The sequence below is a fragment of the Numida meleagris genome, chromosome 26, assembly GCF_002078875.1.
Source record: "Numida meleagris isolate 19003 breed g44 Domestic line chromosome 26, NumMel1.0, whole genome shotgun sequence".
Lineage (NCBI taxonomy): Eukaryota > Metazoa > Chordata > Aves > Galliformes > Numididae > Numida > Numida meleagris.
The window spans coordinates 2,263,332-2,288,302 of NC_034434.1; the positions used below are offsets into that span (position 1 = coordinate 2,263,332).

The 24,971-nt window shown below is 47.2% G+C and overlaps 2 protein-coding genes and 1 long non-coding RNA gene across 7 annotated transcripts in view; 2 read left to right on the top strand and 1 right to left on the bottom strand.

Moving 5' to 3' along the window:
* Positions 1,572 to 13,360, bottom strand: KAT7 (lysine acetyltransferase 7). Its single transcript, XM_021378003.1, has 15 exons — positions 13,110 to 13,360; positions 11,665 to 11,812; positions 10,257 to 10,433; positions 9,818 to 10,057; positions 9,188 to 9,270; positions 8,848 to 8,937; positions 8,033 to 8,131; positions 7,756 to 7,866; positions 6,828 to 7,019; positions 6,407 to 6,496; positions 5,435 to 5,575; positions 5,010 to 5,103; positions 4,680 to 4,826; positions 4,089 to 4,195; positions 1,572 to 3,422 (listed from the first exon to the last, which is right to left on the bottom strand). The coding sequence occupies exons 1-15, from the start codon at positions 13,122 to 13,124 to the stop codon at positions 3,321 to 3,323; spliced, it is 1,836 nt and encodes a 611-aa protein (XP_021233678.1). The 5' UTR covers positions 13,125 to 13,360; the 3' UTR covers positions 1,572 to 3,320.
* On the top strand, positions 13,478 to 20,354 carry LOC110388583. 4 transcript variants are annotated; one of them, XR_002432907.1, is made up of 5 exons: positions 13,478 to 13,605; positions 14,098 to 14,202; positions 16,648 to 16,788; positions 19,926 to 20,003; positions 20,088 to 20,354. It is a non-coding gene; the product is annotated as an uncharacterized LOC110388583 (long non-coding RNA). The 4 variants fall into 4 exon arrangements; XR_002432906.1 differs by having other exon boundaries at positions 19,926 to 20,354; XR_002432909.1 differs by lacking the exons at positions 19,926 to 20,003; positions 20,088 to 20,354 and adding an exon at positions 19,116 to 19,228.
* The window catches only part of FAM117A (family with sequence similarity 117 member A), a 17,372-nt gene continuing 16,932 nt past the window's right edge, over positions 24,532 to 24,971 (top strand). For both annotated transcript variants that reach the window (XM_021378005.1, XM_021378006.1), the window contains exon 1: positions 24,532 to 24,688. In XM_021378005.1, the coding sequence (XP_021233680.1) occupies positions 24,565 to 24,688 (124 nt within the window). In that variant the 5' untranslated portion in view covers positions 24,532 to 24,564. The remainder of the gene's footprint in view (positions 24,689 to 24,971) is intronic.

The window sequence follows — 24,971 nt, forward strand, 5'->3', positions numbered from 1 at the left end:
GCTCTCAACTTCTAATTCAGCCATGCATTGAATTTGTATTTGTAGTAGGGTTTCTTTGGGTCTATCATAGCAAAGCACGCTGTGGGGTTAGCAGTGGGCTAAAATTATATACACAATCTGTGCCTGTGTCAGGTCAAGGCTGAATGCAAGAGTGTTTTACGAACGAGAAGAGACAGAGCAAGAATGCATCCTCTAGGATAATTTTCTGAAAGCACTCATTGCTTTTTGACAGCATCACCATTTTAAAGTGGGCTTCAAACCACCAGCATAGTATATAACATCTGCAAGTTTGCAGTTGCTATGAATAAACTGTGGGTGAAACTGCGAGCAGTTGCATGTCTCATCCTCGGTTACCTAGCGATGTTTATGGCCCTCTGCATGACTCACTGCTTAATTAGTGTTTGCATTACCTAAGGATCCCAAGGTCCCAGCCAAGACGAGACCCTGTCACGTTAAGAGTTGTACATACACAGAGAGACAGCCACAGCCTCAGAGAACACACAACATAACCAGTAAGGGAAATAGAAGACAAGAGAGGGGCTGGCTGCCCCACAGCAGGGCAATGTGAGACCCAAACCCCTTATCTTCTCATCTCTCTGTACAGTTATCTGCAAACTAAGCCATGCTGTATCCTACTGTACTTAGAAAAATAGATCTGGCAACTGGTATTATGCAAAACCATGCTCAAGTACAAGCAATGCTCCCATATATACATATTTCCTTGAATGATATTATTTTTATCGATCTTAAATGGTCTTGTTATTAAGGAAAGGCAGAAATGGGAAGAGCCTTGATGCGAGTTAGCAAACATCACTGCTCAGGGAAGCGTCTGTGGTTTCAATTATCCCTTCCTCATGCATCTTAAACAGAAGAAGGCTGCCAAGGTGTTTCATCTCAGCTCACTTCTCATAAGCTGAGCATCTCGAGTCCCAAGCCACGATCACCGACAGGTCGGCCTCACTCTTAGCAGCACCCTCACCTCTCTGCAGCTTAGAACCCAGAGCCCAAAGAACATGCCCTCTTTTTTGTTTCTTTTTTCCTCCCATTGAGCTGACTCCCTGGAAGGAGCCGGAACCTTGGATCAGAAATTCAGAGATTCAAAATGCTTAGCTGCGCAATGAACTCCAGCTGCTATTTTTCAAAGATCAAAGACTTCACTGCTCCGATGTCCTTCCACAGCACAAGAAGCAAGGAGATCTGGTCACGGAAGCAGACAAGAAAAGGTTAGAAATCTAGGATTATCACTTTTAGGGTAACTCCTTCCTTCTTAGGACTTGCAGCTGACATGTGCTATCCTAGTTTTCCATGGCATACTTAAGTTTCCAGCTGCTGGTGACATCCACAGCCTCCTCCTGGCAGCCTCCCATGCAGGACCAGCTCAAGTGAATACACACCACAGGGTATCAACCTCTGTAACATCCAACCTAGAGACTGCCACAATCAATCTTTAACACAGCAGGCACAAAGATGGGTTCCAAATCAGTCCCTTGAACCATAAAGCAGCAGCTTCGCTTAACTGGAGATGCAGAGTAGTATATCTAACAAGAAAATACAGGGAAGGCACAAACCTGGGCAGAGAACATGCTTTATTGAGAAGTAGATACAAGAACAGCACATTCTACCACATCATGGGAACAGGGGTTAGCTTCTGTACAAGAATGGCCTCCTTCCCCACTCCACAGGAGATCTACTTTGTTGGATATTTTCATGAGTATCTGTAGTTAGTTACAATACAGGAGCAAAGGGCATGAGACAGCAAAATTCAGTAATGCCCACAAAGTACACGTCATTGACTGATGATCTTTTTTTTTCCTTTTTTCTTTTCTTTCTTTTTTTTTTTTTTTAAAGAGAAGCAGAGAGAGGCAGACAACCATCAGAAGGGCAAGAGAGAACTTTTCCACACGAGGATGGGTCAGTGGTTAACAGGAAACGGCTCCTACCTACTGGCACGCTGCAAGAGTTTCACTTCAGTCACCATTCCACCAAAAAAAGCACTGGAAGGTTCCAATGAAATCAGCACTACACGATGCTGCCATCACCTACCCCAAGTCTGTCCCCCTCTTTTAATCACGCTGGAGCCATATGGCAAACTTGTGGCACAAGGACAGTGGTTATACTTGAAAGCCATCGTATGATAGTTTCATCTGGTGCTGCTGATGGGACAGAGGAAGGAAAAGCTTTCTCGTTTTACAAAGACAAACAAGGATGCACTGTCAGAGGAACAAACCATCCACACAGCTACGTGAAGCTGCCACTGATGCTCAGAATATAAACTGTAGGCAATCCAACTACTGGTGATATTTGTATTTTGGAGTTTCTGTGGCTGTTTGGACAAGGCTAGCAAATATTTATCTATAGTGAAGATTTTGTTTCTACAGTCTTGAGGGAAAAAAATCTTCCTCAATAGAACGAGACCTATGAGGCAAGGAAGTTTGCACTGGGTAAAATACTTCCAGTGGAATATACTGAACGGGCTGTTTCTGTGGGAAGGAACCCACCAACTCCAAGAGAAAAAGCCAGGAAAGCAGCAACATGCAACGACAGAGGTCTCTCCAACAGAAGTGGCACTGTTGCAGCTCCAGGAGCACACACCACCAGCAGCTCTATGAAGTGTATCAGACTGTGATACTCTCAGGCAGTTAGCTTGCACTCCTCTGGGATAACACTAACAATCACAGCACTCAGCTACAAGGTACGTAAAGCTTCTGACTGCACGATCTTAACTATGTGAAGACCTGCTATATTATACGGAAAACTGCTGAATAAGGTGGCATGTTGCCTCACTAGGACTATTTCATACACGGAATGGAACAGCCCCCCAGACAGGACTGGTTAAAAAATGCTGAAGTCAGTGTAATGGCAGCTTGTTAGGAAAACAGGCTTTCTGCAAACAAGCATTATTAGACCTTGTTCAAAAGCCACAGACGTTACCTCTGGTACTTACAAAGCAAGGAACCTGAAGGAAGAAACAACCAGGTAACAGGACACAACACAACCTCATCGGAATAAGAACATGAGGGTAAGACCAGTGACTGGACAGGTACAGTACCAGATATCAGAACTCCTTGGGCCAGTGCTACTAGGAGCTTCGTTTGGGTCCTATACAGATCCAATCCTTGCAACCTCATTGAGGCCGAAACATAAAGTTCCTCAGAACTAGCGTCTGGTGTGCACTAAAGATCTGGGCCAGAACAGTACCAAGGGGAACTGATCTTTTGGGAGGGTACTGTACCAGCCAATCACAACAGCAACAGGTACAACAGAGATCCCTAGGGTACTTCCTACTGCTGGGGTTCACTGGCTTCAGGAGTGACAGACAGTTAAGTTCCCTTAGGAGGGGTCCATTTCAAACAGCTGGGATCCATTATCTTATTGCTGTTGGATCTTTTTGCCTCTTTGGCTATCCATTCATCAATCAGATCCTGAGGAGAAGAGCATGAAAGGGCGGGTTAAAACAAACAGTCCGTGATGGGAGAATTATCCAAGGTACTACACCAAACATCAAAGTGCAGAAATGTGATTAGCCCACTCCAAGCTGCTGAGCATGTCAGAAGTAACATCTATCTCATAGCACTTTCTAGAAGCACTTCCAACCACATTGATAAGGCTACTTGTAGCTACAAAGTTTCAAGAAAAAGCACGTGAATGAGAGAAACTGTCTGATCTTTTGGGGTTTCTAAGTCACTTGTCTTATACCTAATGAGGATACAAACAGGACACACTCAGGATTCATTGCACTACTGTGCATCCATTTGCCCAATAAAGGTTATGCACGATGAGGGGCATGACAGGAATGTCAGTCCATCATTCCCCTAAAAGTTGCTTACAATTAACAATGTTATTTCATATATTAAAATTAAAAAAAAGTCTGTCTATGCAGCCTGTTGCTACACTAAAGAATCACGCTCAATGCCAGTGTTTTATTTTACTAGCAACTGCATTTCAAAATTATGGTGCTTCCCACTGGAATCAAAAGGCAGGGAAGCCCCAGCACCAAACAAAGATAATGCTGATTTCATTAGATCACAGGAATCTAACAGCTAAATGAGAGGAAACAAAGGCACAGTGAGAGCCATCTGAAACCTTACCTGTCTTTTTAGGACCAAGTGTTTTCCCTTCCAGTACTTCAGCATCTGCAGTGCCTGCAACGTACTAACAATGTCGACGGGGTTTACTGCAGTCTCCTGGCTGATTTCTGCAAACCAGTATCAGTTTACATTAGAACACAAACAAATTCCACTGCAACAGGCTATAATAGATAGATAGTTTTCAACTACTAGTCTTAGGCATCACCTTTTGAAGTGATAAACACAAAATGCCTTGCAGATATTAAGAAGGCACATGCAGTATTATTATTGCTGCTGCCTGACCTGAACCCTCTGACTGCTCTGGTTATCTGTAGCACTGCTACACAATTTGTCTGTGGTCATTTCACTTGAAAAATATTTGAGTTTTTAATATTTTTCCAAGGAAGAAATCAGTACGTACTTTAAAAACTTGGTAAGTTGGATTATTTTTGGTGTCGAAGGACTAAATAGGAGCAGTATCCAAATATAAGAACATTCCAATAGCTGTGCTGCTATACAAACACTTGCATCGATGCGATGAGCATGACCTGTCTCATATTTGAGGTTGCACAGGCATGCTCCTGAACCAGCTTAATTAGGGTGAAATTATACCTTTTATAGAGATCTCTTTTCCTTGGAAATTATGCAGGTAACGAAGCAGAACTTCCTTCCAGTAGCTCCGGTAGCTGATGAGACCCAAATCAGACAGAGGACGCTCTGGAGAGCCAACTTTTTCTTCTACTTTAGAAAGCAAATAGCCTGTAAAGGAAAGGAAATTTATTTCTCCTTCCCAAACTATTCCCTCCAGACTGTTGCCCTCTTCAGCACGAGCAGAAATCAGCTATAATAAAAACTGCTCCACATCTACCAGATATGTTTGATACTGGGGTGAAATTATTACATCAAACTGAACGTTTCTAGAATGATTCTCTTTATACTTACTGAAGTCAATGAGCATTTTGCCGTAGCCTTGCCTCATGTACTGGGGCATGGTCAGGATACAAGAGACATTGTAGTTGAGAAAAGAATTCTTCTCCTAAAATCAAGAATACAGAGAACAAACTAACAAGTCTAGATCTGCACAAACAATAGGCTATATCATAATCCCAACAGACAGAACAAGCCCGTACAACTGATTGAAAACAAGGTGAAAGCAGCAATGGCAGAAATACCTGCCTAGCAACCAGTAACATGATCATCCTTCAGCTACCAGGCTTGCTTAGCATCTGACTTTATCAGCCACTGGGTGTTTGGTGCACGATTTAAAGCTTAGGATGGCAGCCCAGGGAGCTGTATCCGAGCTGGAGTCACTAGCACTCTCACCATCATCATCTAACAGGTTTATATGCAAGAAGAAAGCAACTGACCTTAGAGAAATATCCTATCAGGTGGCAGCCAGTGTTGTCAGCTTCTGTCATGACATAGAACAGGAAGGGTTCAACGTCATAATACAATGTTTTATGGTCCAAGAAAAGCTTTGCCAGCAGACATAGGTTTTGACAGTAGATCTAGAAACAAAAGGAGAGTGTGAACAAAAACAGACATACATGGGAAATCCAAAGAAAGTTCTGCATCATCTGAGAAATGATGTGGAGCCTTTCAGATAGAGCAGCTGGGCTGGGAAACAATCCCATTTATGAAGAAATTTGATAAAACGAACTTTGTAAGAGTGGGAATTTATGTTTGCCATATCAATCTCTGAATGCTCAAAACATCACATCCTCAGTGAAGGGAAACAGCAGGTTGGATCTCTGCTTGTCTGTGTTAATCCCATGCTTCAAGGTCATGTGTGGTAAATAGAAAAGCCTCCTCCCAACTTCCGGCAGTGCAAAATTTAGCTTTGGATTTGTTCTTCTGTTCTTCCCTCTGAAGCCTTCAGGACTGGACACACCTAGAGACTGCTGCTACTACCTAGCACTGAACCTGTGGTTGCAGATTCAAGTTCTGCCCTTCAACTGAAGGTCAAGGTTAGCCTCTGTAACATTAGGCTACTTTCCACTCTAACACAAGTTGGACTATTCACAGCTGAATGAGAGATGCAGCCCCACTCTACTGAGGCCACACACAGAAGCTCCCCTTTCATTTTCAGAAAGGGATCCTGGCATAAACCCCCAAAACCTATTGATCCAGCACAGTGCAAGAGAACAGACAAAACTGCTGGTGCACGACAGCAATGAGGAATAGCCACAAAGAAAACGCAGACAAAACAAACGTCAGAACTGCAAGAACTGACAGACCAGACTGCAGCAGCCTTTCCACCACTAGAGAGAGAAAGGGCCATTTACATCCCGTTTCTCTACAGGAAAAGCAGTGCTAGGCCTATTAACCCAATTAATTACCTTGTTCTTTTTCCCGTCGACTTCAAAAACTGAAATGGAGCCTTTGCGGTAGATTTCATCACCCGGTGGATGTTTCCAAACACATTTTGCCTGTGACAAGTAAACAAAATTAGGGTGACACTACTGTTTTAAAGGCAGAATAGGTTACAACAGCCACTGGATATACCAGGAAACATGCTAATCTTTTTAACTATGATACAAAAATTTAATTCTAGGTCCCATTTCTGATCCTCTGTAAGCCACTGAACAGACCAGAAATCAAACCTGCATCTAGGAAAACTCATCCTTCTTTCAAAGTGACTCAGTATTCTCACCTCTCGAAGTGAACAACTGAACTAAAACCAGTAATAACGTTTAAAAACACCTGCATGCTCACACCTGATGTAAAGCTTGGGAATCAGAGATCCATCCCAGTCCTTACCATGTGTCTGCGCAGTATTGTCTGGCTCTTCATGTATTTGAGACAGAACTCACACATGTAGAGACGTCCCAGACGAGCGTACTCCTCTGGGTAGGGAGAATGATACCAGGTATCCAGCTCATAGCGGCCAAAGGCGATGGTTTTAATCATATTGCTGCCTTCTGTGATCTGGCCCTGGAGCCGTAACTTTTCCTACAGATGAAATACATGAATGGCTGCTAAAAAACGTTTTAAAGGGATGTTGAGAGGAAGGGGCTGTATTTATTTCCATCAACGAGATCCTTCTCTTCAAGTCTAATGACATCTCCCACAGACCCCTCCTCAAGTAGACTCAGCCTGAGCCCTGTTCACAAGCACCAGCTACTGCGCCTTCCTTCCACCAGAAAATGTCTTTAAATACTTCTTCCCTCATCTGCAGGGAGAAGTACAGCCTAATGCTCTGCCTTAAGATATCCCACACACAGTTGTCTCTGGTAAGCATCAAAGAATCTTTGGTTCATTTCTGGAGATGGGAGGTAGCTTTGAAGAGCACCTACAGAAGCCTCAGCCACAACATAAGGATTTTAACTCCATTCCACGGTCACCAGTTACTGTCAAGATACCTTTTATCTTTCATTTCCAATCACTCCTTTACTACTGTTTCCACAGGTGAAGCTGTCCATTCTCTCACTGAAAAGATACACCTATTAAATGAGGCTGTTACTAATTATTCCTCTTACAAGGCACTGTAGCCTTCATCTCTGCAGATATTTAGCTCCTCCTATACTTACAGTAAACCCTCTGAATGATTTCAGCATCATACCTCATCCAACTTTGCTGACTTGACTGTGCTGTAGGTGCTCATCTTACAATAGCTTCTATCTGTACAAGTATAACAAAACCCAAAAAACATTCACTTTTCTGAACAAATATGAGTTAGAGGTCTTACCAGATCCTCAGATGCCCGTGCTTGTGCTCTTCGGAAAAGCTCAAGGTCATACTCGCTAGTCAGGTTCTCAAGGAGAGGTTCCCTAGTATTGCCATAGGTTTGCCTGTGTTCCTAGAGCAATAAGACAAAAAAGGAGCTTTTACTGCCACGCTACAACTAGGCTGTAGAATTCTGCACCTTTTTGAACTGAGAATGTTGCAGGATGAGCGCAAAAAACAAATTCCCACTTAGCAGTTTCATTCCAGACACAAAGGAAGGAAAAAACTGCTGCTTTTACCATGTATTTTTCTTTTTGCTCCTTGCTTAGTCCAGAGTTCCTCTTCTTCCTGAGCTCAGCTACTTTCTCTTTGTATCGAAGCTGTCTCTCTGTTGGTGCCTGAAAAAAACAGAGTTGGAAAGCTTCGTTAGGCTTCACACACTTCAAATATTCACCTGCACCTCTTCACCCTGAAGGACCTCTGTGCTGCCTTCCATTTTATCAGGTTTGTTGTCTCCAAACCAAATCCTGCACGCATGAGAAAGCACTTCAGGCATAACGCAAATACATAAAATGGAAAAGTTTTTCTACTTTACGTAGCTTGCCTTTGCCAGCACACTTCAGCCCCACAAGACTGGGTGCATTCCTTATGCACTGCTTAATCACGTGGAAAAGCTCACTGCTGACTCATCAAGTCACCCTGACTCTCATTCAAGACTCATTTGAATTGAGAAACACAATTCCCCTGCTGGAATTCGTCAGAGTAAAATGGTGGTATGCAGGTCTGCAGAAATTCTCCTGCCATACACATGAAAGCACACAGAAAAGGCAATCCTGATAATAACTCCAGCCTCCTCTGTAATATTACTGCCCCACCGTCACCTCTCTGCTCTCACTAGCTGCTCCAGGCTCATATTTATTATTAAAAGGATAAAATGAATTTCCCTTGCTGAAACAAATTGGAGGTTGCAAAACAGAGTCTCAGGACTTAGCACAGCAGCTTAGCTAAGAAGTACAGAAGGGAGATCAAGTTGGAGTCACTGTTGCTGGAAAGAGAAGCTGAGTGTTTTCCACTCTTAACTGAGCAGCCACCCCACGTCGTGCAGACTGCCCACCTGGTGCCTGGTGGCATGCCTGTTGTTGTCATCCTGCCGATGGGCCAACATTCTCTCCTCAATCTGCTTGTCCCGGCTTTGTGCTCGCACCTGGAAGTCAAAACTCATCTGTCAAGAGTGCAGCAACCTACGGTCAGAGCTTCCACCTTTTCCATTTCTCCATTTAGCTGGATTTTCTAAAGTGTAATTTACAAATTATTTCACGCATAACAAATGCTGCCATCTTACAGCTGAAGACATCAATTGGAACACATTAATTCTATTTCCCGTGCACAAACAGCAGGTCTTGGCATTTTGTTCCACAAAAGCGTAAGGAAGATAAAACTGAAGCCTTCATTACCTTGCACTCATCTGCTGACAGATTGTGATACAGTGGGCATCCTGATATGGAGAAGTGTCGCTCATGTTTTCCAGTTAGGTGTCCTGTAAAGGATCAGGAAAAAAAAAAAAAAAAGCTTTTAACACATGATCATTAAATGTAGCCCAGATGATCAGATACTGCATACGAGCTTCTCAAGAGGGGTAACTCCATGTATTAACAGTCCGGTAGGAGGAAAACATTTCACGGTTCGTGGCACAAGCTATAAGAACAAAGAAGGAAAATCCTTTTCACACTAACTCAAAAGCTGCACTCCATGCAAGCAGCCAGGTGTATTAGATAACTGCATTCATTTGTTGCTGAGAACCTGCTTTTGTCTGAGATCAATACCCTCACCTACAAGGCTCTGCATTTTCTTCCCACACCTCTGCTCACTCTCCTAACTTGCTCTTTATCCCATCATCCCCCAAACACTTCCAGACAAGAAAAATATAGCTGTAGATATGCTCCATAACTCTTCTCTATACCCACTTCTCAGTAATGTTTCTGATTCTCAGTAACTGCCTATTGTTATGCTAAGTCAACTGAGGGGGACTCGGTATCACCACAGGAAGGCAAAAATCAACAAATCAATCCTGGAACTGAAATTACCTAAAGAGTTACAACCAGGAGTGGGACATTTCATGTTGAAATTGTAGCTTTCATGGAAGCGGCGGCGCTTAGGGCGGTGAGACAGGTCACTTCCAGAATCCTTCATGGACATGTCCTTGGCAATGCTCTCATCATGGGATACATTTGGACTGGAGATATCAATATCAGACTCTGAGGAAGGGGCATTCCCGGTGGGGGTACGAGGTGGAGACTCATCGTGATCCGCTGCATTTTTAGTGTCTGAACAAGGATCAAGATGTTACAAATTTGCCAGAACGAAAGCTTTCAAAAATATATATATATATATATGTACAGCAACTCTGGATAGCTGTCTCAAACCCTCTAACCTGAGGATATTACACTGTGTGCAGAGAACGGAGCCACATACCCTTTCCAACAGCATTTTGCAAGGTCTCAGCACCTCCCTGGGTCTACGTACCTCTGTCAGAGAAGTCAACCACTTGCTCCGTTTCCGATCCAGACGAGCGGGTCTGCCGCAGTGGGTATTTCTTCGGAGTCACAGGGGCAGGCTGCTGCTGGCTGCGGGTCACCCTCCTCGTGGAATAGACAGGTTCTTCTGCTCCAAATGATGGCGGATTGCGAACAGGGCTGGAATCTAATTTCATGGAAACGCCATAATTACACCCCTCATTAAGCACTGTATGCCACCGTATGCCTCACGCATGCTCTGAAGTCTATTATACCAACATCTGATAGCAGGGTATCAGCATGGGATTCTCTCCAATCGTTGCACTTTATCACAAAGATATGTTCTATTCTTCTAAGATGAAATCATTGTCACCTTTATAAACACCGACGAATCTGGAACTAGATCCACTTTCTCTGACATCATAACTTAATTGATTAGGAATTACAAACAGCTCCTGCTTGGAAAGCTAGTAGTGATTAACTTAGATAAGAACTATGAGCATTTAGAAAACTCTTGAGAATATCAAAGCTGCTTCTGGTACGGAGGTACATTTGGGACCCCGTGTATGGTTTTGCAAAGACACGCTGCTCATAAGACTCATAAAACAGATTATTTTGCATGAAAACAATGCTTTCATACCCTAACAGTATCATAGGCATCCCACATACCAATCCAAGCCACCTTTCCTGTTGTTTTTAAGGCCTAATCACCAGATGAATGTGCACCTAAGTTTATTACCTGCAAGAAAATCCGCCACAAAACAGTGTGTGCATAGAATGAAGGAACAAACTTAACTACTGTCAATTTCTCCCCTTGATGCCATATGATAGCTTAATAACTAACAGCCTAGGAATTGCTATCCTAAAACTAAAAAGGAGGAGGTGGACACATGCTTCCTCTTTTAACCTGGGTGTAAAAGTAGAAGCACGCAGAATAAGTGGCAATTTGTTGATTACATTTATTACATCAGTAAGTCAGGAAAATGCATCTTCCCTTGCTGCATAGAAAACCCCAAAGAAACAAAGCAAACAAAAGCAACCTGTATCCCTAAATCCTCCCTCTCTACCTTGTCTATGGTACCAATATAACTAACAAGATGGAAATTTTCAGAGCTCTTAGAAAAAAATCAGGCAAAGCAGAATCAAGGGGTTTGATTTCCACCTCCTACAACAAAGAAACAGCTTCACTTTTAGCACTGAGGATGCTCAAGTTCTTATTTCTACATTGCACTACCTCACGTGGGTGCAGTATGCAGTCAGAAAGACTGCCTTGTACCAGGGTACGTTAAAACCCAAAGAAAAATGCCACATATTTGTATTCGGGTATGAAAAGCCACACATTTAAGCTACGAAGGTCAGGAACATGGAGTGAACCAAGCCTCCTGCCACGGATGTGTTTCAGAACATACATCCTTTACCTTGGGAGCTCTGACTGAGCCTGGCCGAGGAGCGGGTCACACGGGCGGATCGCCGCGACGTGGCATCGCTTTCAGAGCTGTCCGTGTGCTCCGGATCAGTGGAGAAATCGGAGTCTTCCGTTCCATCTGAGCTACTGCCCGCATTCCTCTACAACACCACAGAGCAGACGTTAGCACAGACGCGCTTAAACGCGCACACCACGCAATAAAACCACAGGGAAAGCATGCGATGACAGGCAATGTAGAGCTGACACTGTGATGCATTCAAACTAACAAATGCCAAGTGTCTCACTCCAGAGCAAAATCTTTTTGTGTCATCGATACGGAGCCAGGTGATGCCTCCCATAACAAAAACACTTTTAAAAACAGAACAACGAGGGCTGATGGGCAGACAGGCTGTGCTCCACGCTGAGCTCCAAGCTGGCTGTTCTCAGCCAAACCAGCAGCCCAGGGAGCACAGAACATGCCCTGCTTTCAGCTTTAGCACTGCTGTTCCCTGCTGCCAGCCACCACATGCCCACTCAGACGGCACAGATCACCCTGAAGGCCCAGCGTGGCACAGAGAAGTGGTGGTGAGGAAAACGGATGGGTTCTGGCAAGGGACTGCTGGCTGTGCGCTACTAAGGGCAGCCCAGGCCGGGAAAACAACGGAACGGAGCGCAGGGGACGATGGACGCGGTTATGTTCACCTGCGGCCGCAAGTGTGGCCTCTCTGAGGAGAACTGCCCTCAGAAAGTGGAGGTGCCCGCACGAGGCCTCTCAACGAGCGGCCCTGAGGAGAAAGGCGGGAGCGGCAGCCAAGCCCCCAAGCGCGCGCACACCGCCCCTGCACTGCTTTGTTTTGCGCCCAACAGCGACTCGCCGGCCTCGGCCAATCACAACGCGCGTGGGTGGAGCCGGAAAAGAGAGTCCACCAATGGGAGTGCGAGAAGAGAAGGGGCGCGACAGTAGGGTGTGACTGACGGCGGCCGGCAGCCAATCAGTGCGAGCCTCGCTCCCACAGAAACATCCACCCCGGGGGCGGAGTGGGATGGGGGAAGGGAGGAACAAGGCACGCGCGGGGAGGTGACCGTTGGGAGCGGAGATGGGCAGCTATGGGAGCCAATCAGCGGCCAGCCCGGCAACACAGCCCAACCAATACGCTGCCACCTCTTCAACAGACTGCCCAATGAGGGAAACCAAGAGGAGGCCCGCGCTGCAGGCGGCGGGGGAGGAAAAGGGTAACCGTTGGGGCGATGAGTGACGGACGGGGCGGCCAATCAGGGCCGCGCGGGACTCTGCGACAGCCAATAAGGGAGAGCGTAGGGTGGGCGCTGGGGGCTGAAGGCCGCTATTTTCCCCCCGGTTTTCTACCCATAAGAGGCAGCTAGAGGGGATGGGGAAGCTGGGAAGCTATGTCCTGAGCCTGCTGCTCCCCCACCGGCCTCCTCCCCGGCCCCGCTCACCTTCCTTCGCGGCATCCTCGGAGGGGGCGGGGGCAGCGAGGCTGCCTGATCCCCGGCGCCCCCGGCTCGTGAAGCGGCGGTGGCCGCCGTGTTAGTGCCGGCGGGCTCCGTGGTGACGGCCGTGTCGCCCGCCCTGCGGCACGTCTGCTCCGGCGGCGCCAGCGCGCTCCCGCCGCCAGCCCTGCTCCCTGCTCGGTCCCTCACGCTTCCGCCGGGACACGGCCCACACCCCCTTGTCACGTGACCACGCGCGAGCCTCACGCCAGCGGGAGCCGCCATCTTTGTTTCGGCATCCCGGCGGCTCCGTTGGCAGCGAAGCTGCCGGCGGCCATCTTGGTTTTGGGCAGAGAGGGGGCTCTCGGCGGGAATCGGGGCGGCGGCCATATTGAGTCAGGGCGCGAAGTCAACGGGCTCCGCGGACCGCAGCGGGCGCCATCTTGGGGCCGGGCAGAAGCGCGCCGTCGGGTTGATGGAGTGATTGGGTGGAGGAAAGGCGGTGAGTCCCCGTTGATTTTACGGCGGAGGCGGGGAGCGGCTGCCGGCCCTCCTCGTCAGGGGGTGCCGGCGCCTGCCCTGCGCGCGGCCTCGCCTGGGCCGCGGCTGCTCGCTGAGGCGGGCGGGCTTGGGCGGGCCCTGCAGGCCTGAGGCGCTCGGGGCCTCCTCCCTCCCTCAGATGGGCCGTTGCCATCGGTTAACCTTTCTCGTCTCATCTGGGGGAGACTTCTGTGTGTGTGTGTGTCAAGATTTGCCCGTGTGTTTCTCTCACAGCAGCTCCCAGCTCAGGCTTCAGCAGAGATGCTGTTTTCCCTCAGCCCCGCTGAGAGTCAGGGCATTTGGTCAAACATGTGATCTCTTTGCAGCTGCGGTTATCTTTGGGATTATCAAATTCTCGGGGCCTAATCCTATAATCCCGGTGGTGCGTGTCACCCTCAGTCATGCAAGTCACAGCGCTGCTTTCATTCCCAGTTGTTGTTGTTGTTGCTCCTAGGTGTGCCCCATCTCCTGCGGAATGCTGGAAGGCGAACCTGGAGGAGCCGGGGTGGAATGTGTCTGCTTGTGCCCAAACAGAGAGCAATGGGAAGCGGTGTGTGTGGTACGTGAGGTGGGAATGTTTGCATTGGTGGCAAACACAAGTGTCCGTTTGGTCAACCTTGTGCACGCTGATCCCCTGAATAACTCATTAATAAAAATCTGGTGATTTCAGTGGACTAATGTGCCAACCTGATGATGAGGTTACTGCAGAAAACGCTGCAGGAATGCACCAATTCTTCCGACTTCATGGGTGGAATGGACTGACAGAAGCTCAGGCGTATCTCAGATTGCATTTGACCCCAAAATCTAATGAATTCTATGCTCTCAGACTGTGAGACTGACCTTCAGTGCTTAATTTAAAACATGATCTGTGTACAATTAAAGCTGTTGCCTCAAAGGGCAGTAGGAATGGGAACAGGGGAAAACAGTGCACTTCTCCATAAAAGATGGAAAAGTGAAATGTTGGTCTGAATACATCATAGTTGTTGCTGAGACCTTGCCAGAGTGAATGTGCATCACGTTGCAAACTGATGAAGGGCTTTAATGGAAATAGGGGGCAGTCAGGAGCAATGAAAAAGCTTTTAAAAGGCTTATTGATCACATCATCTTTTAAAAAAAAATGCTTTTTCTTGCATTAAATAGAATCTATCCGTGGTGGAAAAGCTGCAATTAGCTTAAAAGGTGGTTTCAGCATAACATAATTGGACTTTGTAAGTATCCAAATTGAATTACAGGTTTGCTTGGATGAACGAGAATGGAGAATGTGATGCCTGTGTAAATTCAAAAAGTCACACATTACCGCATCCCACTGAAAGAGTTGCTTGTCCGTGGTTGCTGAAGGACTCCTCTTTTGAAAACGATGCATGTATGAGAGCTATATCTCTTAAGTATATCAGATAAAACAAGAAAAGCATTAACTGGAACTTCTAGGTATCACTGCAGTTCTGAAATAAGTTGTTTATACTAATGCGTATTAGCAGGACTTCTCACCTTCAGCAGGATGTTATTGGAAAAACAAAGCAGACAAGCAGAAGTGGGTGGTGGTTAATGACTTTCCTAGAGGTGGCAGCAGTTGAATGGAAGCCAGGAATCCGGTTCCCCATGCGGTCTAATTGTCTCCTGCTATTTAAAATGGCAATGCAAACAGTCCTCTGTGCAGTTTGAGCACTGAATTGACATAACTCCAGGCTGCCCAGTGTGTTTATGGAGTAAGGTGGTAGTGACAAGGGACGATGGCCTTACATCTGTGGAACTCTCTCATGCTCTCAGAAGAATAGTGGTCAGGTTGTGTTACGACCATGGCAGAGCCTTCAAGACCTCTTCTGTATTTATGCATCCACATACTAGTAGGGATTTAACATGTTGTTGCTGCGTGCTTTAAAATGCAGCCCAAACTTAGGCTGCTTCTGGTAGAAATAAAAATCTGTGTGTTGTTTTAATGGATCTGTACGTGGAGGATGTGTGTGCCAATGATTGGGACTGGAATGTTCCATAATCGACCTTTGCTGGAGCTGAAGTTGAAGGTCTGTTGTGGGGAAAAGCACAGAGGCACGTGAAACTGGAGCAGATGCCTTCTGTGTTGGCTTCACCACTAGATGTCAGTGCACGAAACTGGTACAACCCCAGCGCCCTAGCAGAATTGGGAATCAGTTTGTAAGGAGGAAGGATGATACCCTCTGCTCTTACTTGTGTCTCCGGGGGGTTAAATTCCATTAATGAGGTTCTTGAGATACATTTAGTGTCTTAACTGTCAGAATGTTCCAGGCAGGAAATGAGGAATTTCCTGGTGTTGCATCTAAAGGAAGTTTAGAAAGTGCTTGATGATTTGAAGTTTCATGTTAAATGACACAAAAATGTGAGTTTTGGTTTTTAAATCCTGGGATCTTGAATATATTTACATTCTCAACTGCCACTAATGGCAGCAGAGTTAGCTAACAAAAAATCCAGCTGAATCTGTTGAAGTCTTTTTAGGCCTTGATCCTCACTAAAACTCTTTGAAACCCGAGTGTCTTAGGTAAAGAGAGCTACCTCTTGCTGAATGTTAGCAAATATAAGCAATGAGAAGGGAACTTCCACCAGGAAAAAAAAAAAAAACAGAGACCATACGCAATCTTCATAAACAGGTATGGACATCAATAGGTTGAAATTAGATTTAAATTTCCAGTTTCCTACCTTGGTTCCTGCTTGCTTTGGCATTTTATGATCTGTCCGAGGTATTTTAATATAGCCATCGCTTAGGTTAGTGGTGGTAGAAGGTAGGCTTGCTTATGTAGGAATTGTTTTGAAGCAGAATCAGTGCTTCAGGTTTTTCCCTTGCTAAGGTCTTTACAGATCCTAAAGCATTCCCTTTAATTGCTCCGTGTGTTGGTTGTTATGCTGCATTCCTGCAGGGTTACTTTACCTGCTTCAGCATGTTTTAAGGCAAGTGGGACAAACGCTGGGTAATAAGAATCTGCTGTAGAAATATCTGAAGTGCTATATTTCACTAATTCTTCCTTGCTTTTAGGTGCTGTCTCAGACCAGCTGTGGAGGCTGGAGTTGCACAAAGGCTAGCACCATGCCTGCGTGCTGCAGCTCTCCGGAGCGCTGTCACACAGACACGAAGATCCAGGACTGCTGCTTCACTTTGCATTCACATCTTCTGAAGGTGAGTGGGGGTGACTTCAATCTGGTTTGGGTTCCAACTTGGTACCTTTCAGCGCCTGTTCTCTAGGCGTGGTAAGTCAGGGCAGTAGAGCAGCATAAGAGAGCCTCTTGATCCAAGCATGTAAAGCTTGAAGAATCTCTGCACCCAGCTTGATGCATCTTAAAGGCCTATATTGAAGTGGGTCACTCTCTGACAAGGGCACTCTTACCGTAGAATAACTGAAGCCTAGCTGCTGCTTGCTGGTTATATTTTTGGACAGGTCCCTGAGCAACCTGATCTACTTTGGCCCTTCTTTAGAGCAGGGCTTGGAGCCTAAATTAGGCTTGCTGTCGCTGGTGAGAAGCTTAAATTTGGTTATTGACTGGATTAGACAAAGTATAGCCAATGACATGCAAGCAAGCTAAATGCTGATATGTATATACAAATGGTAGAAGGTGTGAAATACAGAATTTATAGAAAACAGGCTGTGGAACCTGGGCTGACAACAAGCATAACTCTCGGTATTTTCTGAGCCTTGGCTTCTGTTCAGAGCAGAGGAGACCAGCTCTCCACTGGGCCTTGGTACACTTCAGACAATAAACCCAACAGCAACAAATGTATTTAGTTCAGACAATAATAGTGGTGAAATCACTTTAGACTGGATTGATTGGCAGATTGGCGTGGTGTTTTTATTTTTTCACTTCCATGTGAATACCAGCTGTTGCACATCTGAAAAACTCCAGTTTTGGGGATGTGTTGCAGACAGTTGAGCAGCTGATAAGCAACTCATTTCATTTCTACCATGCCCTGGTCTCTGATAAAACAGAAGAGTACAGGAGCCTGGCACACTGTGTATGTTTGGGGAGGGAGTGAGTGGCATTATTATTTTTAAGACTGAAGCTTGTTTAGATTTGAGTGGATACCATCTTGTAGTGAAAATAGTCATGGAAACCCCTCTATGGAGAATTGCAACCATGTGCCATGCATTGAGGTGAAGGCCTTACAGAACACACCTAGCTGTAGGTGAATAGGAGTCAGCTTCAGCTGACCTGAACAGAAACCGTCTACTTGCTCTGTCCCCAGGGGCTCTGGCATGCAGACATCTGAGTAGAGCCTGTGTTTCATGGCAGCAGGAGGAAAGTCAAGCCAGTTTGCCCTGCATCTGTTTTGTTTTGTTTTTTTTTAATTGTAACGGAAAAAGGATCCAGTCTGAGTCTTGCTGAAAGCAGAAGTTTTACACTTAGTTACAGCTGAATATAGCCACACTTCCTGCTTTCCTCCCTCCCCTCCTCCCTCCCTCCCCTGGGTCTCATAGCATAATCTACTTATTAAATAGTTGCAATAAAAGTACATTTTGCCCTAGCAGGACTAAAGCCTATTGGTAGGGAAGATATTTTTATGCCATCCTTGTCCTGTTCCTGCTGAAATGAGGGTGTTTTTTCTTGTCTGCTTTTGGATTTGTGATCTGCTCCTTTAATACATTCCTTCCAGTCTAGGCAGTGTTCTCCAACTGCCTGGCACTGATGTTAATGCCTTGCTTCCTAATCAATCAAGTCCACTCCATGCTTCCTTAAAGGAAAACTCTGCTCATGTTGTTCAGCCCAATGACACAAACTTCCACAGGTGTAAGAAACGTTTGTCACTGGCAAATGGCACCAATGTGGGATGTGAAGGCCAAACTTTAATCCTCTTTGGCATTTCTCAGCCTCTGGGCAGTTCTTTCCTTAAAACTGCCTATGGTACTGTGGACAACCAGCAGAGACTTAGCAGCTCAGCTTCCAGCTGTCATAACTAACTTGATTATGGTAAGAACTTCGAGGATATTAACAGTGGGTTCTGTGTTTGTGTATGGTGGGGACAGAATTTGTATTCACTTGCTCCAGTAATGAATGCAAACTGCCTATACAAAATGGATGGGGAACGGGAGGATGTTGCTAGAGGAAGTGTGTCACGAGATGGGCTCAGTCACTTTTATCTGCTTTTATTATATAGATCACTGTCCTTTGTGTCTGTAGCTAGAAAACCATATAGTGTCAAGTATGTAAAACTGGGGTGAGCGGTGTTACAGCTTTTGGGGGCTTGTGTCCTGTTTGAAGTACAGTGCAGCAAAATGGCTGTTCCTAGGATAAGGTTTATGTGCCAGCTGGAACTGCTGACTTCCTTTAAAACTCCTGGTTTAGTAATTATTCATGGCAAAAAAAACTGTTTCTTCCCATATGAACTCCTGGCTTACTGAGCTACGAGGTGAGCCAAGTAGGTTATTTTCTTCAGTGTCTGCATTTTTTCCTAATTACTTTGTGCCAGTTGTTACCACGCAGTTTTCTTTACCTGTGCTTCAAAATTCACAGGCTTCGTGTTCTCAAAAGGCTCAGCAATGTTTCTTCTGGAGCTTGTCTTGGAACTGCCTGGTATCTGAGAGAATAATATTCTTGTGCCAAATACAGCCCTTTATGTAAACATATTTTTTTTTTTCTAAATCAAGTTGCTAACATTTTCTAACCTAATTCAGTTTCAGGAAACAGAGGGGTACTGCTGTGTGACTGAGCAGCTGTGGTTTGCCAGGCAGTGGCAGATGGGTGAGCTAGAGCTCTCCTTGCTGTCACTTCTCTGTGCCAGCTGAGAAACCAAGGGCTTGCCCAGCCAGAGAACATAAAGCTTCTCCTGCTGTTCTTTAACACATTCCCCTAAGCAAGCTGTTATTCCTTCATAGTTAACACTTTACATCTAATGCAGTGCATGTTATTTTAGGAAATTGTATTGATAGTTTGTGAATGCAAGTGGTTGGGAATGGGAGGAGAAGCAAGGTCATCTCTTCAGATAAGTGGGAGCTGCCGGTGTGGATTGCAAGTCCTGGCGACCTTTAGGTAATGCCAGCTCCTGCATAGGTGCATGGCCTGGCACAAGGCTGGGGACTGCTCCGAATACCTTCATACTAACAGTGATAAAGAAGCAAAGTGGAAATCCTGAGCCCAAGCTTCTGCAAGCTTGTGATGAAAGGATCGCAAATAAGATAGTAAATTTTTTTTTCCTATCCTGTTTTCCAGTAGGATAAACTTCAGGGTCACAGCAGTGGGATGATCAGGTGGCTGTTGTGGTGGGTAGAAGGAAAGCAAGCAGCAGTGGAGCATGTTGAAAGTGTTTGCTGTGCTTTGTTACAGCTCTTCCTGCGCTCGGCGCTGCTGCTCGCAGTATTTGTTTAAAGGAGAGCTGCTCTGCTGGCTCTGAGTGCCTCCCTGGTTTGTATCCATCTGTCCACACTTGCCTGCCTTGCTCTCCTTGGTCCTTGCATTCATTTACGTGCTCTGTTCTGATGTTGGCAGTGCTGGACCTCAATGAATACATCGAGGTGCAATCTTCCTTTCTGTTTTATTGATGATTCATGCTATTAGGAGAAGCTTCCTGCCTTTCCATGACTTTGTGAAAGCGATCCATTCCATAGCGTCTCCTTACTCTTAGCAGAGCTTGTACTTTGTTCCCAAAACTCCCACTGTTTTCACTGCAAGCCTGACCAGACTGTGAAATAGCTTGGCTGGTCTGGTGAATAATCTGTTAGACTCTTTTAATAAACGGCAGTTGTATTTATCTTACTCCATAGAGCTTTTCATCTCCAAACATTTGAGTGCAGAAACTGTCCACTGGTGAAATGCAGCCGTCTCTCTTGGAGACAGAGTGGGAGGCAGACAGGCAGGCGTTTTACTACATGGTTTAGAGTGAGAGGAATTTTGTTTAAGGACAATGAGGGAAAGCTGAGCTTGTGTGCTGAATGACCCTTTGATCCTCCACGTTCATGCTCAGCTGATCAGGACTTTAAATCTAAGCTCTCGTCTGCTCCTCCCCATAGCGAACAGCCAGAAATGTCGCCTCGTTTAGGACCTGAGTGCTGGACTAGAATGGCAGCACTGCAGTGACATCTGCTCAGCCTTGCATGTCTCCTGGCTTGCTTGTTATTTCCATGTAGCCATTCTGGGATGGGTGGTAGGTTGTACTTGAAGCAGTAAATGGGGGAAGGGAAATCCAGAGCTGTCTGACAAAGTTATTTTGCTGCATGCTTGTAAGCTGAGGAACTGGGCAGTGCTGGAGCGTTAAGGGCCGCTTTCTGGAGCACGCTGCGTAGGTCAGCCCGTAGCTGAAAGAGAACCCTGAAGCTTTGTGGTGTTTGCTCATTGTGATGAAATGACTGTCTGCCCAGGGCTCTGAAAGCTGAGCAAAGTTAACTGGTGGTGTGGTTGCTCAGCTCTCTGTGCAAGGAGAGCAGGCTGCAGAAACAGCTGTGGCAGCTGCAATGGAAGTGAGCAGACGTGGTACGATAAGAAGTTGGATCCTTGACCTGCAGTCTTTGAGCAGTTGTAAAAACTTGTTACTTCTGCTACTATGCAGCACATCATTAGGAAACTTAATTACGGGGAGGCGACTGCATTGCGTAGGCTAGAGTGTAGCCTGCAGGAATGTAGGAGCTTTAATTTTACAACGCTCGTTCCGTGGTGTATCTCTCCCCAACAATGGCACAGAAAGGGCTGATCTTGTTGCAAATGAAACAAACTTGGCTGGCTGATAATGTGCAGCTCATCTGAGCTAGCATGGCTGTAGCCCCCTTGATAGGTAACAGCTGGTGACATCTTGCCTCTTCCTATGTAATAAAACAAAATGTGGATTTTTAAAGCTTGGAGGAAACATTTGGTGAAAGCAAAACGTGGACTTGAAACAGCGTGGTGCTTTGCTTAGCTGTGCTGAACCACTTTCATTTGAGTAGTCCTTGCAGTATTTATAGCATGAGATATGGTAAGAACAGCCAGAGGCACAGCTGTGTGACCTTTATGCTAAAACAAAACAACACAGAGGAGTGAATATTTTTAGTTTGTTCCAGCTGTAAGTATTGGGTTCAAACTGCAGTGCCTTAAAAGTGTGGCAAAGAAACTGAAAGGTGAATTTGAATTTGTAGGCTGGGAGGACCGACTGAGAGAATCCTAGATGAAGGCTGAGTTCACTGCCTGCAGTAGAAGAAAGTTACAGCTCGTCTGTTTGGCCTTTAAGAGCACTTCTTGTCCCCCTGAACACCTGTGCTTTGCTAGCTGTCTCTCTGCTTCTTATTGCATGCAATTTCTTCTTGTTTTGCTAATAGCTGCTGTGTGCGTCGGGGAGGATGTATTTTCAGGAAGGGTGTCCTTGATGTGAAGAAATGTCTGCATGCAGAGTGGCAGCCAGATTCTGCTAGGTGTGATTTTTGCCTTGTTTCTGCCTTGGGAGCTGGAATAGGAAGAGCTGTTGGGAAAGCAGGCACCTGAGGACCTTTACTTTGCTTAAAACTTAATTTTAGGTTGAGAGAAGGAATGCATAGATAAAAGCATTCACCAGAAAACAGTTTAACTGTGTAACTCCCAGAATTGCCCCTAATGGTGCTGCTATTCTGGAATGTTCCCCAACCCCTAAGACAGTCCTGAACAGAGATCACTGTGCCTCCCTGTATGACTGTGATTCTTGAGTTTCCTCGTTATCAGAGATCTTACAGCACTCCTTGCTAGAAGAGATAGGGCTGATTAGTTTGATGGGTGGCATTCTGTTTGTTTACCAAGATCTAATAACCAAAGCTGTGGCTTTTATCTCATCTTTGGTTCCATCAGGAGGTACGTTCTGTCCTCTTTCAGCAACTGAAGCACTGCAATATACGCTGCCTCTTCCCCCTGCGGGGTTTTTCTAGAAGCAAGAAGATTGCACTGTCTAGTTTCCCATCTGTTGCCTGATTACATGCAAATAGAAACAGGCAGCCTTGTGAGCAGAGTGATACAGGAAGAAGATGGGGAGTGCTGCTCTGTTGTGATAGCCACTGGGGGAGACCAACTGCCTGCTGCTGTCATAACCTCTCCTCTCCAGAGAGACTGGCACAAAGCCCAGGCTACTTTGCCATCTCATGCCATTCCCCCATCTCTTATCTAGCCATGCCTCAGCTTCCCAGACTCCTGGATGGGACTGATCTGCCCCACCCTTTGTGCTGGGACGGATGCTTCCTTTCTCGCACCCCCATGGAGGCAGAGCACAGGCCTGACCTATAGCGGGCAGTCCACTGTGGGTTTGGGAGAGGTATGGTTAGAAGAAAGGGAGAATCATGACGGCTTTTATTTGAGGGACAATTAGACCTAAAAAAGAGCGTTGTAGGGAACTGGAACAAGGGATAGGTGAGGATGTTGTGAAGCCTTTTCAGGAGACCAGACAAAATGGTATAAGGGTAAGGTTTAAGTGGAAGCTGTGATCAGGAATGAGCCTTATGGAACAGAAGGTCAAAGGATGGTGCTGGCTGGCTGCTGAGAGCCCTGGGTAGAGGGAGAGAACTCTGCATCTGACAGGGCAGGGACAGAAGGAGCTGAGGCACACTGCAGGAGCCAAAGCTTGGGAAAAGGCTGGAGGGTCAGATTTCCAAATACTAAGCACTGCAAAGCTGAATTGGTTCAACTCCCCACCATGGGCTGTGTGTCCCCACCAGCTCAGGCAGCCCAGGGCCCCATCCAGGGTCTTGGGCACCTCCATGGCCTTGGGCTCCCCCAGCTCCTCTTGCAGCTGATGTTAACAAGGGCTGGGGCCCAAGAGCAGGCCGGGCAGCGAGTCTCTGCAGAGCACAAGCAGCAGGTCATGTAGTGCCCATACCTGTGCCTGGCAGAGCTGGCCCTGCTCTATCCCAGCACAGCAGCAGCTTGCACTTGCTGATTTCTGTTCTGCCTTACCTGTGTACATTTGTGTATTTAAGCTTAACCTGGGAGGGGCTCTGGTGAGATGTTCTGAATTTCGGATGTCTGAGGGGTACAAAAAAATGTCGAGTTCACTTGGCAGTAAAACTTACATTACAGTTTCCTTCCACAGCACGTTTCTATAGCTGAAAGACAAAGAACAAAGGTGAGCACGGGTGGTAAAGAAGACACCAAGCAGCTCCCACAAAGCTCAGCAGCGTGGATCTGTGGGCTGGGAGCAGGGGCAGGCAGGGCTTCCATTCCCTCTGCAGCGCAACCTTGGCTAGCTGTGCTCACTCCTCTCTGCTGCTGTTTGCACAACTGGCCACAGCAGTGCAGATGTGGGGGTGCCAGTACGGTGGTCACCCTATGGGCACGGGTGTTATTTTACTTCCTGGGTTGTGTACAGCGTTAGGCCCCACGGTTACCAAGATGCAGGTCACCAAAAAACGGTACACGTAGGGGATGGTGGGTGGTGCGCAGCACAGCAGCACCGGTACAAATGGGGCCAGGGCCTCGAGCCTGGTTCTCTGTCTGGGCCGGGCCCAGGCGCTGCCAGCCGAGTGCGGGGGATCGGCCTGCGAAGGCGAAAGAGAAACCGCGTCCGGGGGCGTGAGCGCCGCAGCGTGCGCCGCCGCTGATTGGCCGTCGGGCTGCCGAACACAAACACTGGCGGCTCGCTCCGATTGGTGCTCGTGGGGAAGGGGAGGGGCACTAGAGAGGGCACACGATTGGTTCCACGCGGTAGGGCGGGATTTCCGTGGTGTTCTCCTGTGGTAATTGGCTTTGCTGCGGCTGTGAGGAGGGTGAGGGGGCGGGGCTCGAGGATCTCTGTCGCCTGTGATTGGCTCTGACGAAAGGGATGACGTTTGTTAAGGATGACAGCGTTTGTGATTGGCTACGGCTACAGCGCGTGCGGCGAGGAGCTCCCGGGACGGCCTCATTGGCTTCCGCTATGGAGGCGGAGCCTCTCGCTATAGCCACCCAATGAGCGCCGGGCTTCTCCCCCCAGCCCCGCCCCCGAGCACTGATAAGCGGCGGCAGCGGCGGTGGGCGCTCAGTGCAGCGAGCCGGGCCGGGCATGGCGGGTGCTGCGGGCACCTCCTGCTGCCGCGGCGGGGCGGGGGGGCTCCAGCCGCTCCGCGCCACCGTCCCCTTCCAGCTCCAGCAGCGCCGCGGCGCCAGCGGAGACGGGGGCCGGGCAGGTAACGGCGGGTACCTCCTCCACCAACCGAGCTCCGGTGGGGCTATGTTGAGGGTTGTAACCGGCACCGCCGGCTGCCGCGGGCACCCCTCCCGGGCAGAGGCAGCGTCTGGTCCCGGAGCGCAGCCGCGGTGTGCTGCAGCACCCGTTCCCTCCCCCCCCCCCGCCCGGCCCCGAGCGGTGCTGCGCGGCTGTGCTCGGGTCTCCCGGGCGTTACAACCACCCCCGAAAGACCCGGGGAGCAGCGCGTGGAGTTAGAGCCGAAACTCGGGAAGGGAGGGGAA

Excerpts from the sequence above, each read along its gene's own strand:
- KAT7 (XM_021378003.1), bottom strand. Across the intron at positions 7,020-7,755 it reads CACGGGCATCTGAGGATCTG|GAAAAGTTACGGCTCCAGGG; the intron begins GTAAGACCTCTA and ends TTTCATCTGTAG. Across the intron at positions 6,497-6,827 it reads CAATACTGCGCAGACACATG|GCAAAATGTGTTTGGAAACA; the intron begins GTAAGGACTGGG and ends TACTTGTCACAG.